Below are 16,019 nucleotides of genomic sequence, written 5' to 3' on the forward strand. Positions count from 1 at the left end.
TGTATTTTTATAATTCCGATTGTCCGTCCCTGGTAGCTGAGTGGTCAGAGCGACGGAATGTTATACCTAATGGCCCGGGTTCAATTCCCGGGTGGTTCACAGATTTTCTCCGCTCAGGGACTGGGTGTTGTGTTGGTCTTATCATCATCATTTCATCCCCATTGACACGCAAGTCACCGAAGTGTTGTCAACTCGAAAGACTTGCACCAGGTGAACAGTCTACCCGACGGGAGGCCCTAACCACACGTCATTTTTTATAAGCCCGATTTAACATAACTTAATTTTTTTCCTTTGCAGATTAATTTTGGTGTCATTTTCTGCATCTTCAGGAAAGACTCCCATATTTCAGTACTTCTGTGTCCATTCCATTGGTTCCCTGCTTTGATTTGATCATCTATCATTTTATCACAAGTTGTGTTCCAGTCATGTGTACAAAATTTTGTGATTTATCATTTCGGAGTAGTCATAATTGGCAAATTTTTAAAATAGCTGATATTGTATTCCGCCCATGAAGCATTTTTGGTATTCTGTAGGTGTTAGTCCCTGATTTAAAGTTAATGTTTTGAGGTTAATTCCATGCTCTTCATCCGGAGTAAATGTGAGTCACTTTTAACCCAATGAAGAGGTTTTTGCTTATAGTATTTCTTACATTTGGAGTTGATTCGTAGCATAGCATCAATGTTTTGTCTGTGGATGTTACCTCATAGATAACATCAACTTTTTTATTTCAGCAACTGATCGAAAACGTGATGCTGCTGGCAGTATACTTTCGTCTTTGCCACCATCGAAAAAGGCCAAAGTTGTGGGAGCTACATCACTGTTGCCAGCTCGTACTGGAGCAACTGCTGTGGCTTCTACAGCGGCTGGTGTCAGCAGTGCAACTGGAACTGGACCAGGAGCTGGAGGGGAAGCATGGGAGAAACTGGCTATAGACTGTGATACAAGTGACTTACCTGCCGCTGTCCTAGACGCAAATAACATTGGAGACACAGAGCGCTGTGTAAGTGTTTCCCATTTTAGCTAATCTACATATAAGCGAGAGTTGGCAATATTCACACACACACACACACACACACACACACACACACACACACACACACACACACACACAAAGACCTCTGCACTGACTCAGGTTTTGAGATATGATATGGCCAGTGGAAACACACTGTAATGTAGAGACTACTGCCAGATAACGAATGATTACTTTCATGCAAATTGGGAAGTGGAGGTCTAAAATGGTAAAGAAATTATAGTACACAAGAGAAGCTATCGTTTTTCGGAAGTAAACGGGAACTGTAGGAATATGACTAACATAATGACAAACACTCAGGAAAATAACCGAGGTAAAAAGGAAGCAGAAGGAAAAACACTTGCAGGATGTAAATTCAACCAAGTAAACACGCTCCCACCCAACGTCTCAAATTTGGATCAGTATTGGCTTATCTGTTCTCCCTATGGCTATAAGTAAACACACCAAATTTTAGCACTTAATTTTTATCTTTTGCCACTTTATGGCATTTCAAAGTTTCGAACTTTTGTCATTCTCAACATTGTAATGGTACATAAAGCATTCCTGAACATTTTCAAAATAAATTATAGTTTTCAGAGTTCTGTACCTCAGTTGGTAAAAACTAACATTGCAGCATCACTTTGTTGTCTGTCTGTCTGTCAGTCTGTCTGTCCGGCTATGAAGAACACTTTCTCTCAAGAATGAGTTGACATATCTCGTTGAAATTTATGTTACATACTATGGTCATGGCCCCTTGGTGGAGTAAAACATGTAAACTTCCAAATCAGTGCAGTCAAGTGATATAGCCATTTACGCACGTGTACAACTGCTAACTCCGTACCTAAAGACTGGAAAGTAGCATAAGTCGCAAAAGTACCCAAGAAAGAAAATAGGGGCACTGCACGGAATTACCATACCACTGACCTCAATTTGCAGCAGGATTTTGGAACATGTGTTTGAACATTATGACTTACTCGAAGAAAGCAATTTATTAACAAATAACATACATGGAATCAGAAAAATCATCCTCACGAAATACACCTAGCTCTTTATTCTCACAAAGTAATGAGTGCTATCAGTGGGAGATATCAAACTGATTCCATATTTTATGATATGGATATAATAGATGGAAACATTCCACGTGGGAAAAATATATCTAAAAACAAAGATGATGTGACTTACCAAACGAAAGCGCTGGCAGGTCGATAGACATACACACAAAATCCAAGCTTTCGCAACCAACAGTTGCTTCATCAGGAAAGAGGGAAGGAGAGGGAAAGACGAAAGAATGTGGGTTTTAAGGGAGAGGGTAGGAGTCATTCCAATCCCGGGAGCGGAAAGACTTACCTTAGGGGGGAAAAAAGGACAGGTATACACTCGCGCGCACACACACACATATCCAACCGCACATACACTGTGTCTGTGTATGTGGGGTTGGATATGGGTGTGTGTGCGAGTGTATACCTGTCCTTTTTTCCCCCTAAGGTATGTGTCTGTGTCTGTGTATGTGCGGTTGGATATGGGTGTGTGTGCGAGTGTATACCTGTCCTTTTTCCCCCCTAAGGTAAGTCTTTCCGCTAAGGAAAGAGGGGAGGAGAGGGAAAGACGAACGGATGTGGGTTTTAAGGGAGAGGGTAGGAGTCATTCCAATCCCGGGAGTGTTTAGTGTATCTGGGATTGTAAAACAGTTAAGATTCTTAGACGCCAGAAAGGCATCTGGCCCAGATGGTATCCCCATAAGATTTTATGTTGACTATGCTACAAATATAGCACCATTCTTATCCGTCATCTATCAAAGATCATTGGAACGGCAGAAAGTTCCACGGGACTGGAAGAAGACCTAGGTCATAGCATTCTATAAAAAGGGTAGAAAATCGGATGCACATAATTACCGGCCAATTTCACTGACATCGATTTGTTGTAAAATCGTGGAACATATTTTGTGTTCAGACATAATGACCTTTCTAGACTCTGCAAAGCTCATCTGCAGAAACCAGCACGGTTTTAGGAAACAGCGGTCATGCGAGACACAGCTGGCCCTCTTTGTGCATGATATACAACAGGCTCTACATACCGGCTCCCAGGTTGATGCCATATTTCTCGACTTTCTAAAGGCGTTTGACTCGGTTGCGCACAGTCGCTTGCTAGAAGAAGTACGCACTTACTATCCAGTGACATATGTGATTGGATAGAAAGTTTTCTAACAGACAGGGAGCAGTATGTCATCCTGAACGTGGTAACTTCAACAGAAACAAGAGTAACTTCAGGTGTGCCCCAGGGCAGCGTGATAGGTCCTCTGCTTTTTACGATTTACAGGAACGATCTGGTTGATGGTATTGACAACGGCCTTAGACTGTTTGCCAATGAGACTGTAGTCTACAGGAAAGTAGTATCACACGAAAGTTGTGAACAAATCAATGAGGATTTGCAGAAAATAAATGCGTGGTGTTATGACTGGCAGTTATCTCTCAAAATTATTAAGTATAACCTACTGCATATAACAAGGCGAAAATCCCCATTAATGTATGAGTACGAGATAAATGATCAGTCTTTGGAAGTGGTAACATCAGTCAAGTATCTGGGTGTGACTATTTGAAATGATCTCAGGTGGAATGATCAGATTACACAAGTAACAGGTAAGGCGAACTCTACATTGCGATTTATTCGTAGAATCCTGAAGCGATGCAGTCCTTCAGCAAAGGAAATAGCTTACAATACATTAGTTCATCTGTATGGGACCCTTACCAGTTGGGTCTGATTCAAGAAATTGAGAAGGTCCAAAGAAGAGCAGCAAGATTTGTGACTGGTACATTTAGCCATCGCGAGAGCGTTACAAATCTCATAGAAAGTTTGAAGTGGGACACTCTTGCAGATAGATGATGCGCCAAACAGAAGGGGCTGCTCACTAAATTCCAAAACCCAATCTTCACCAAGGATGTAGAGCATATATTATTGCCACCAACTTTCAAATCGTGTAATGATCATCATTCAAAGATAAGGGAAACAAGAGCTTGTACTGAGGCATTCAGACAGTCGTTTTTCCCTCATGTGATCCGCTAGTGGGACGGGGGGGGGGGGGGGGGGGGGGGGATATGACTTTGGCGCGAATTGTGCTCTCCACCACACACCGCTTGGTGGCTAGCAGAGTGTATATGTAGATGTAGATGGCTATAAATTCAACTAAATACTTAGGAATTACAATTATGAATAACTTAAATTGGAATGATCACATAGGTAATGTTATGGGGAAAGCAACCAAAGACTGTGATTTATTGGCAGAACACTTAGAAAATACAACAGGTCTACTAAATGGACTGCTTACACTACACTTGTCCACCTTCTTCTGGAGTATTGCTGTGTGGTGTGGGATGCACATGAGATAAGATGGATGGTGCACATCAAAAAAGTTCAGAGGACAGCTCATTTTGTTACTGTCGCAAAATGGGGGGGGGGGGGGGACAGAGTGCCATGGATGTGATACAGAAATGGGGGAGACAGACAATAAAACAAAGGCATTTCTCGTTGTGGCAAGAACTTTTCATGAATTTTTGATCATCAACCTTCTCCTCTGAATGTGGAAATATTTTGTTGGTGTCCATCTACATAGAGAGAAATGATCATCATAATAAAATATAAGAAATCTGAGTGCACATGGAAAGATTTAGCTATTCCTTTTTACCACACTTCATTCAAGAGTGCACAGTAAAGAAATAACATGAAGGTCATTTGGTTAATCCTCTGCCAGACACTTAATTTTGAATAGCAGAGTAATTGTGTAGATGTTAGTATTTTAATACTTGCAAACTCGCTTATCAAAACCTATAGCGTCATACCTTGACCTAGACTCGTGAAATTTGGCAAGAAGCAATATTTCATAGTACAAGTAAAGCAAAAAGTCTGAAAATTGTTAAATAATAACTATGTCACATAACAATATCTTGTTGACAATATTGTGAAAAATATGGTTGCTAACAGAGATAGTGAGTCATATATATATAGGCACAACAAAAAGAAAGCTTTTCAAGAAAGTAAGTGCACATCTGCAGTTCGGCCTATCTGCTGTATGGTGAGTAACAACTGTTCTTTTTATAATATTGTCATATTCCATCATGGACTTTCCCTTGTTAGAAAAATATCTTTTTACCATTAGAACTTGCACTGCATTCATTACGCATCAGTTGCATAATGGAAGAATATTACTACATGCAAATGCAAAATGTAAAATGGAGTCATGTTTTAGTACATAAATAAAAAAAATATTTTATTAACTCTTCTCTTTCTACATATATAAACTGAAGTCCCCTGCTTGCTTCTTTTTGTATGTCTGGGCATCTCGGGGGGGGGGGGGGGGGGGGGGGGGGGTCTGTATTGAACTCCTACGAAAAGGTACGAAAAAATTTTTTTTTTTAATTTCCCGTTCATCAAAAAACAAAATTCATTGTATATGTTTATTAGTTTCAGAAAATAGATATCCCAAATCTGATGATTCATTTTGACACACCCTGTATAATCAAGCACACAGTTTTAATCTGCCAGGAAGTTTCATATCGGTGCACACTCTGCTGCAGAGTGAAAACCTCATTCAGGAAACATCTCTCAGGCTGTGGCTAAGCCATGTCTCCGCAATTTCCTTTCTTCCAGGAGTGCTAGCTCTGCAAGGTTCGCAGGAGAGCTTCTGTGAAGTTTGGAAGGTAGGAGACGAGATACTGGCAGAAGTAAAGCTGTGAGGATGGGACGTGAGTCGTGCTTGGGTCGCTCTGTTGGTAGAGCACTTTCCCATCAAAGGCAAAGGTCCTGAGTTCGGGTCTCGGTCTGGCACACAGTTTTAATCTGCCAGGTAGTTTCATATCAGCACACACTCTGCTGCAGAGTGAAAACCTCATTCTGTATAATCAAGTTTGTATGGAACCCTCAGTGCGTGAAGGGTGCATAAATTGTTCAAATCTTCTTCCCACACAAAGGACGCAAATTAATTTCTTGTTCCAAGCCCCATAAACAATCTGATAGCTCCATGTTACAGAAACATGTGGTTCCAGGAAGTATTTGAGGTTCTGCAAATTCTGAATGTGTATGATTCACATACTCTTTAGAAATAAAATAAAACTTTGGTGATGATAATATTATAATACTGAAACAAATATTATGCAGATAATATTTGATTTCCTAGGGGTCTTTTTAAACTTTTCTATTCATGCTAACATTTTAACTGCCTCCCCTATTCTATCACATCTAGTTTTTTTTGTGGCTAATCAATCGCAAAGAATGAGTACTCAGCACTGATATTAAAATAATTTTGATGCAGACATGGATTAATAAAATTAAATTGTTACCTTCAGTAAAATAGTGGATTGTTTTTTTAACATTTGAATGTGCATCTCTGATGGCTTCCATAAAAGTTTTTGAATTTTACAGACTTCACAGACATTGTATATCATGTCACCAGATGAAATACAGATGCTTAAGTAATCTTTCCCATTCTTCTTCTCCTCCTCCCCCCCCCCCTTTTTTTTAACCAAATGGGATCATGTCACAATTTCAGTTTCTTATTGCTCTGCGTTTCTTATTTTTACAGTACCCCTCCATCTTCTCTCCATGTTGTTCCCAATTTCATATGTCTTCTGACTTGAAAGTCTACTAAATGTAGTACTCTTTCTTGAAAAGCTTTCTATTTATTATTTCTGATTCTTTGATGTTGTTACTCCCAGTTCTTTACTTCTTTCTTTACTCCACACAATTGTCAGTTTCTTTTTCCAGAAAGAAAAGAATATTTATTTTGTTAGCCTGTTTTCATTCAGTGGAAGTTGTGTATAAAAAAAGTTGATCTTCACTTTGACATTACTTTTGACAATTTTCTTCTCATTTTCCAACAACTGTAATTTTTTTGTGTCCATAATTTTGGAATAATCCATCATTCGGGTTCTGTCCAGCTCATAGTTTATCATTAAGGATTCACATGCATACAATTATTATGGCCTTAGCAATGGCAGGATAATGTTTTAGTTTTGTATTTCTAGATATGCATTTCTTGTTGTAGATACCGTATTTACTCGAATCTAAGCCGCACTCGAATCTAAGCCGCACCTGAAAAATGAGACTCGAAATAAAGGAAAAAAAAAAAAATTCCCGAATCTAAGCCACACCTGAAATTTGAGACTCGAAATTCAAGGGGAGAGAAAAGTTTTAGGCTGCATCTCCAAATCGAAACAAAGTTGGTCCATTGTAATATGATAGACAATTTAGGTCGAATGAATGACGATACAGCTACAGTAGTTTGGTTCGAGTTGTAAGCTTAGCAGTTAAGCTTTAACACGTAGCCATTGCTATGCGTCAGGCGCTCCGTCCGTATTTATACGGATACCCTTCCTTTTTCACGTGCTTCGTCTGGTTTGAATCGATTGCTTATTTTGCTTTGATCTGATAAATGCCGTTTTCTTTGTTATAGGTGTTTGCGTCACTCTTAAGCTGAAAATGCATTACTGCACTGTGTCATGCATTGTTTGTCGCATTCTGATAGTGCGTGTTTACGGCCAGTCGCGGCTCGCCGCATGGCTTGCTTTTGTGCGCGCTACCGCCGCGTACAATAAAAAAAAAAAGAAAGAGAGAGAGAGAGAGAGAGAGAGAGAGAGAGAGAGGAATCGTCTCATTAGCGAAACAATGGCAAGAGACTGCTATTTGTTGTTACTTACACTGCTGCTTTCTTTGATAATGATCAACAAGAATCAAATAATAGACTGCGTATGATAGAACATGTTCTGAAGGAGAGTTTGTGAAAATTTTTCTCCGTTTGAAAATCTTTGCGGCCGGTTCTTTATTACATCAAATTCTGCACAGAAATTACAGTCATCTTAGATTTAAAAATCTAGTCAATTGCCGTGCTTCATTTCTGACTGTATCACTATTAGACATAAGAATAATACGAATATAAACATGACATGATATGTATATTCTTCCACGCTTGCTGTTGTCTCACTCTATAGTTTCGTAGTTTATTAGGCAGACAGGATTTAAATGAGATAGCAGCAAACACGAAAGAATACATGGCAAAATGTTTATATTCGTATTATTCTTATGGTGAAGAGAATACTGTATGTGATTCAAATTTCATCAGGTTCCTATTAGCAACCATCTCTTCTCACAGATAGGAAAAAATTCAGAACGTAGAGTTGGCCATATTGACAAACATCCCAAACAGTCTTGCCAGTCAGATTTTCGTAGTACACTGAAATTGTGCTACATTCGTAGATGAACAATACGGAATTTGTATTTACTTCGTTGGATAATGTATGAAAATGCAGTGGTTGAAACTCGAGGCGGAGAAAAAAATTCTCGTCTTCCACTTTTTTTTAAAAAAATTATTTACTGATGCAGAGGTTTTGGCGCTAGTATTTATCTTTGTGCCTACAAAGTATGCTTGGGTAGTGCTACATGTATTCGCCGGCAGAAGTTAGTTGTGGCGGCACGTAAGAACATTTTTCATAACTTCCGCTAGCTTTGCACTCGATTCTAAGCCGCAGGCGGTTTTTTGGATTACGAAAACTGGAAAAAAAGTGCGGCTTAGATTCGAGTAAATACGGTACTTTTTTTGATACCATATGCTCTTTCCATTTTATTGACATTTACGTGTATTGCAGATTTTTTGATCCATTCTACTGTCAATTTACTGATTCTCACTATATTCATTACTTGGATTTGCAGCTCCTTGTGTTTACCATGTTAAATTTGAAGGATGTAAGGTCTTCCAATTATGCAAAACACTGTTTTTTCCAAGTTCCCAGACATGTTTCAGCACCACTGTGCCATCAGCAGTGGGTTTCCATTTTATTTAATCTGTAATGTGAACATACTCAAGACCATAAGATCCAAAAATTATTTTGTGTTCAACAAAATTTCTTACCAACATCATTTGGTTGCAGATATCAAGCTACCTGTAATAAATAATACACAATTGGTCTTGAAAAATTATGCACACCAAGTGTAAAGGTATTAACAAAAAGAAACTAATTATTGTTTGAATTAAATACCCACATAATTTTGTAATCACTTAGTAAAAATGTTCACATTACAGATTAAATAAAATGGAAACCCACTGATGATGGCACAGTGGTGCTGAAACATGTGTGGGAACTTGGGAAAAATGGTATTTTGCATAACTGGCAGACCTTACATCCTTCGACTCTCTCTATTCAGGTACATTCTGTTAAAAAAAATTGTCATGAATTTTGCTTTTGTAACTGAAATTTTAAAATCAGTTCTATTTGGTATTTTTTTCCAGAAAATGTATTTGAGTAACTGCTTCTGTCAGGTTGTCTGCAAAAGCCAGATTTACTCCCCCATGTTACTGGTTCAGTTTTGATTTTTTTTCCAGAATTTTAAAATTTTTTTTCTGAAACATACTTAAACAGTAAATGTGAATGGCCAACCCATTGTAGAATGCCATTTTTTATTTCAAATGGCTGAGATACTTCTCCCACAAATTCTGCTAATTTTGTTTTGACACTAAATTCTGTAATGTGTTATATATTGTTTCTTGGTCTATAGGGTAAAATGTTTTGTTGAAATAGGTTAAAATCTGTTCTGCATTGGACCTTCCCTTTCACATTTGTAGATAAATTATAATAGAATCTGGAATGCAAGAGTCGGGTTCATAAAAGGTATCCTTGGGCTTCATCCTGGACAATAAAAGAGTGGTATTCACTAAAGTTCATTGATACTGTGGTAATGCGTACCTCAGATGATTTCTTAAGTGCATTATAATATTTTGATACAGACTTGAAAATGTAAACAAGGTTTTTTTAATGATCGATCCTCATTAAAGTCAGCAATGTTTGCAGTAAATGTGATCATTTGTGTTGTTTCACTTGAAATCCATTGATGAATCAGAATCTTTATTTGCATTCAATATTCTTCATACAGTTGGCCTCATTAAAGTTTCTAGTGGATTCAAATTTTATGCAGTAACGAGTTGCATATATGGTTAGAGAAAAAAAAAACTAGCTGATCTAAGAATGATAAAGATTTTAAGAGAAACATATATTTTAATGATTAGTTTCTTCAGTTGACTAGAATGAATTGTGTTTTAGCCAAGTTTTAATATGCTTTATTATATTTATGTAGTGGTACTGTATCAACTGAGTGTGGTAGGTTACTGAAGAAATTTATGCTTCAGTAATTAACAGTTTCTGGTCTAGTGCACTATATGATGTTTTTTTTCCAGATTCTCTGTAGTATATATTAAAGAATTGATATATGTGAATGTTAAGCACTGTCCTTTTGCCGAGGCATTTAGAGTAGTTTCTGCAGGATTCAGTGGGTGCTGATCCTAGGAAACACCTAATTGATTTCACAGACTGGCTTTAAATTATACCTCCAGGAATATATCACAGTCTCTTCTTGCCCTTCATATTTGAATGAAATGGTACAAAGCCCTAATAATTGGTACAGTGGGAAGTACACTCTGTCATGCACTTCACAGTGCTTTGCAGAGAGCAGATGTAGACGTTGATTGCTTCCTTCTGCCGTCTGAAAATACATTTAACTCCCAGGGAAATGCCACAAAGTTATATTCCATACTGGAGATCGGAATGAAAGGAAAGAAGGTATGAGTGGTGTAACAACTGTTTGCTCCCACGTCTTCTTGGTTAATACAAGAAAAAGTACACAAGCTGCCTTGCTGCACAGATGCATTTCTATGTTCCAGTAGAATTTGTGTGTAATAGAAAAAATAGCTGGTGAACCAGACATGTTACATTGCTAGAACAAAATTTGGCTCACTGCAAAAAATATAAGAATAGAACTGCTACAATGTAGCAAACAGTCCTAAAATTCATACTTGTACCAGTAAATCTGAAATATATTCCTCATGTCTGTGATACCTGGGATAAACTCCAATACTAACGAACTTGTCCTGTTTTTCAACTCCATTGCAACGGAAACAAAATTTTAGTAAAAACTGGGCAGGTCTTGTTATAGGTGGTATTTTATTGCTTTTTTCAAACCTCTGTAATGACACACCAGACAATTTTAGGGTACCTACAGTTCAGTGTGGAGTCTGAACTATTATGCAGTTAATTTTTTTTGAACAAGTGACTATCAGAGGTGGAAGAAGTGATAAGTGACAGAAAAATATTCCTAGTATCAAGTAGCCAAACCCCAGCACCTACCCACCGAACAACATAACAAAATGAAGAAGGATGTTCATTTCCTGCAACAGTGATGGAAGTAACAGGCATTGAGAAAATGGATTGCCATCTCCAGATATTTGCATGTTGCCATACTTCCTGAGAAACACAATACAATAATGCCAGAAAGAGAAAAGTTATTTCACAGTTTCTCAGTGGGTTTCATTGAGTATATTTCTCAAAGAAATAATGAAAGTTTGATGAAATTGAAAAAGGAGTGAGTGAGAGAGAGAGAGAGAGAGAGAGAGAGAGAGAGAGAGAGAGAGACTGGGTACAAATAATTGGAAGTTTGAACATGTATTGTAGGAGTGCCCCATGTGTATCAGTATCTGCCTTGTAGAAGAAATAGTGCTTCTTATAAGGTAAGTTAAGATAGGATTTGCTGATGACGTTGCTGCCTTCATTGAAAGTGGAGATGACTTACAGGAGCTATTGAATGGAAGGAACAAGTCTGGTGGGTACAGAATATTGATTGATAGTGAACTGGAAAAAATGCAGTAGTATTGAGAAGTAGTAGAAATGAGAATAGCAATAAAAATTATCTTCAGAATTGGTGGCCATAAAGCAGATGAAGTTAAGGAATTATTACCTTGGAAGCAAAATAACCCACGATGGACGAAGCAAGGAGAACACAAGAAGCAGACTAGAACAAGAAAAAAGAGCATTCTTGTCCAAAAGAAGTCTACTGATATCAAACATTGACCTTAGTTTGAAGAAGAAATTTCTGAGAATGTACATTTGGAGAACAGCATTGTATGGTAGTCAGTCATGAACATTGGGAAACTAGAACAGAAGAGAATCGAAGCATTTGAGATGTGGTGCTATAGAATAAGGTTGAAAATGAGATGGACTGATAAGATAATGAATTTGGAGGTTCTCTGCAGAATTGGCAAAGAAAGGAACATACGAAAAATGCTGACAAGGAGGGGGAGGGGGCAGGTTGATAGGACATGGGTTAATATATCAGGGAATAGTCTCCATGGTATTGGAGGGGACTTGATGATGATGATGATGATGATGATGATGAAAGGGAAAGATGTAAAGCATGGACCATTAGAAATATGTTGCTTTTTTAAATAGAAAAACAGGTACAGCTGCTTAAAACCCAGTTTTTTGGGCTCATATTGTCTAAAAGGTAGTCGTATTTAATATCCATTATGTTGTGTATTTGTGAAAAAATATTCTTGTCATTGTTCTCTAAGCATATTTATTGTATCATTGAGTGATGTTTGCTAAACTTTATTTACACATACCTCTGTTTTTAATTAAAATAACTCTTTACTTAATGATTTTATTTGATTTGTACAATTAGTTGCATTTCTTTCTTTATAGACTGGTTTATTGTGTGGAGCATTGAAAACTATGCGGAATAGTAGATGGAAGCCTGACTCCCTCTTGTGTACAGCACTTCTGTATCTTGGAAGTGTGAAGCATAGTGTATTTTCCAGTGAGCCAGTAACCAGTGCTCTCTGCAGTGTGATGCGTCGAGATTCGTCCCCGCATTCATTCAAGTCGAAGGGTCCTTCAACAGCTTATGTCACAGCTGCTGCCCTCCTACAGCGGGTATTTGATGACAAAAAGGAATGGCCTGAGAGTTTTGTAAAGGTGAGTAAATAGTGGACACTGCTGAATACTCTTCATTCACTCAAGAAATTTGATGGGTTAATGGATAAAACAGTCTTCTCTAAAATAATTATATATAAAAATGATGAATGAAAACAGATGAGTTTCTTAATTTCAGTTTACTTCAGAAGCATGAATTCAATGCCATCTATATTTTGCTAAGACCATACTAAAGTAGCCGATGGTGCTGAATCGGTAAAAATGAAAATAGAGAATGAACTTGTCAGGTAAATTTGATAAGATGGAGAAACAGTATGAAGGCAGAATGGAGTAGTAGAAGAATGAACTTAATTCTCATGGTTAGAGTGTATGAGAACATTAGTGAAAAGGCACATCTAAAATGTTGATAATGAGGAAAAAATAAAAATGTAATTTTAGGAAGAGGACTAATCACTGCTCCCATACCCTTCTCTCTCTCTTTGTGTGTGTGTGTGTGTGTGTGTGTGTGTGTGTGTGTGTGTGTGTGTTTCCAGGCAGCTTGGGAAATAGCAAAACAAGATAATCTATAGATGGTGCTTTCTTTGCTGGGAAGGGTGTTTTGTTGCCGGATTCTATGTGGCTTTTAATAAGGAACATTCTATTGCAGATTGTTACACAAAATTTTTGTTTTTCCTTTAAGAAAGATGCACTTATGGTATCTGTGTAAAACTTGTTAATTGATACTTGGTATGAGAAGTGTGTGTGTTTCGTGAGTGAATTTTATCATGTGACAGATGTTCTGCAACTGCTGAAAGTACAGTAATTGATTTTAACAATTGATTTCAGCAGTTGAAGGCAACCATGTCGTCTTTAAAAAAAGCATTATCCAATTTTGGAACATATCCCCCCCCCCTTTCCTGGTGGCTAATCACTTGTTGGTGAATTTGTGCTTGGCTACCACAGGGCCCCAACCATTGCAGCACCTCTACCCTTTCCATGCTGCATGTCTGTCCTCCTGCTATTCCTTTTCCCCTCCCTTGGGGAACATGTCTTCAGTATTTTACTAATGCATTCTGAAGTTTCGATAGCCCAGCATAGGAACAATTCCTTGTCGGTTTTTTCCTTCTTCCATCATTCTCCATCTCCTCCTCTTCCTCTACATTGGTGTTTGAGGTCTCTTTGTTTCTTCTTCTCCCTGTGCACTCCTGAAGGCTGGACCACATGTTTGACATGTAACAGGTAGCTAGGTAAGGTGTAATTACCATCCCCGGGTCAACAGGTAGGGTTCATACGTACTCCCTGGTGCAGACCATGCCCAGGGAGGGGTGATTGTCTGAGCTATTACCTTCCCTGTTGCCAATCAGTCCCTCTGTCTGGAATTCTGGAGGTGTGACCTGAGATGTGAACAATCACCTAAGGTGGGTGAACCTTTCTCTGAGGTGAGGGCCTCTCAGTGGGAAGGAGCACTCCATCAGAGATGCCAGGAATTGTGGGGGATTTTTTCGCACTGAGCCATTCAGCGTCATATGTCTATGTCTACTAAATATGGCTACAGATTTAACAACCATCTATCCCAGCTGCACCTTGGTTGTTTGTGATGTCACATACTGAAGGTCAGTCTTTTGCTACAGTGAATCCATTTATTGTTACAAAAGATGTTGATGCAACTGCAGGCCCTATGAAATCCTGCTCTTGCTTACATAATGGGGCTTTGCTTCTGGAGGCCAATTGTGATTTTAAAGTCCAACAACTGGTTACAGCTTCACCCACACCTATCCTGTTCGTGTCGAGCCCCATTGTATGCTGAATTATTTGCATGATATTTACATTTCGCTGCTTGATGGTCTGACCGAGGGGGGGGAAATTGAATATGATCTCTCTGATCAGTGGTTCACTGTGGTCCATCAGGTAATGAAAAAGTTTGATGCCCATCAAAGGTTTAGGCAGACTATCGGGGTGTATATGACCCGTGACATCTGGGAAAAACCCAGGAATATTTTCGTCCAGGAGATAACCATGAAAAACCTGGGAAATTTTTAGAATTCCAGGAATTTTTAGTTGTTTTAGTTTACAGTTAAATTTTTGTAATTTTGACTGGTAAGAACTGATAATCTCACAAAGATTTACTGTATCCTGCTACTGCAGAATAATACTGCACCATTAAAACATTAACGAGAGAAAAAAACGAAAATAATACTTAAATTGCAAAGGAAATACACTCCTGGAAATGGAAAAAAGAACACATTGACACCGGTGTGTCAGACCCACCATACTTGCTCCGGACACTGCGAGAGGGCTGTACAAGCAATGATCACACGGACGGCACAGCGGACACACCAGGAACCGCGGTGTTGGCCGTCGAATGGCGCTAGTTGCGCAGCATTTGTGCACCGCCGCCGTCGGTGTCAGCCAGTTTGCCGTGGCATACGGAGCTCCATCGCAGTCTTTAACACTGGTAGCATGCCGCGACAGCGTGGACGTGAACCGTATGTGCAGTTGACGGACTTTGAGCGAAGGCATATAGTGGGCATGCGGGAGGCCGGGTGGACGTACCGCCGAATTGCTCAACACGTGGGGCGTGAGGTCTCCACAGTACATCGATGTTGTTGCCAGTGGTCGGCGGAAGGTGCACGTGCCCGTCGACCTGGGACCGGACCGCAGCGACGCACGGATGCACGCCAAGACCGTAGGATCCTACGCAGTGCCGTAGGGGACCGCACCGCCACTTCCCAGCAAATTAGGGACACTGTTGCTCCTGGGGTATCGGCGAGGACCATTCGCAACCGTCTCCATGAAGCTGGGCTACGGTCCCGCACACCGTTAGGCCGTCTTCCGCTCACGCCCCAACATCGTGCAGCCCGCCTCCAGTGGTGTCGCGACAGGCGTGAATGGAGGGACGAATGGAGACGTGTCGTCTTCAGCGATGAGAGTCGCTTCTGCCTTGGTGCCAATGATGGTCGTATGCGTGTTTGGCGCCGTGCAGGTGAGCGCCACAATCAGGACTGCATACGACCGAGGCTCACAGGGCCAACACCCGGCATCATGGTGTGGGGAGCGATCTCCTACACTGGCCGTACACCACTGGTGATCGTCGAGGGGACACTGAATAGTGCACGGTACATCCAAACCGTCATTGAACCCATCGTTCTACCATTCCTAGACCGGCAAGGGAACTTGCTGTTCCAACAGGACAATGCACGTCCGCATGTATCCCGTGCCACCCAACGTGCTCTAGAAGGTGTAAGTCAACTACCCTGGCCAGCAAGATCTCCGGATCTGTCCCCCATTGA

General features: G+C 39.7%; 1 protein-coding gene across 5 annotated transcripts in view; it reads left to right on the top strand.

Annotated features, from left to right (window-relative positions):
- Nucleotides 1-16,019, top strand: part of LOC126094616 (integrator complex subunit 1) — a 301,226-nt gene that overhangs the window by 22,360 nt on the left and 262,847 nt on the right. For all 5 annotated transcript variants that reach the window (XM_049909116.1, XM_049909125.1, XM_049909100.1 and 2 more), the window contains exons 3-4: nucleotides 732-1,000; nucleotides 12,520-12,792. In XM_049909116.1, coding sequence (XP_049765073.1) covers nucleotides 732-1,000; nucleotides 12,520-12,792 — 542 coding nt within the window. The remainder of the gene's footprint in view (nucleotides 1-731; nucleotides 1,001-12,519; nucleotides 12,793-16,019) is intronic.

Source organism: Schistocerca cancellata, chromosome 1 (genome assembly GCF_023864275.1).
Source record: "Schistocerca cancellata isolate TAMUIC-IGC-003103 chromosome 1, iqSchCanc2.1, whole genome shotgun sequence".
Lineage (NCBI taxonomy): Eukaryota > Metazoa > Arthropoda > Insecta > Orthoptera > Acrididae > Schistocerca > Schistocerca cancellata.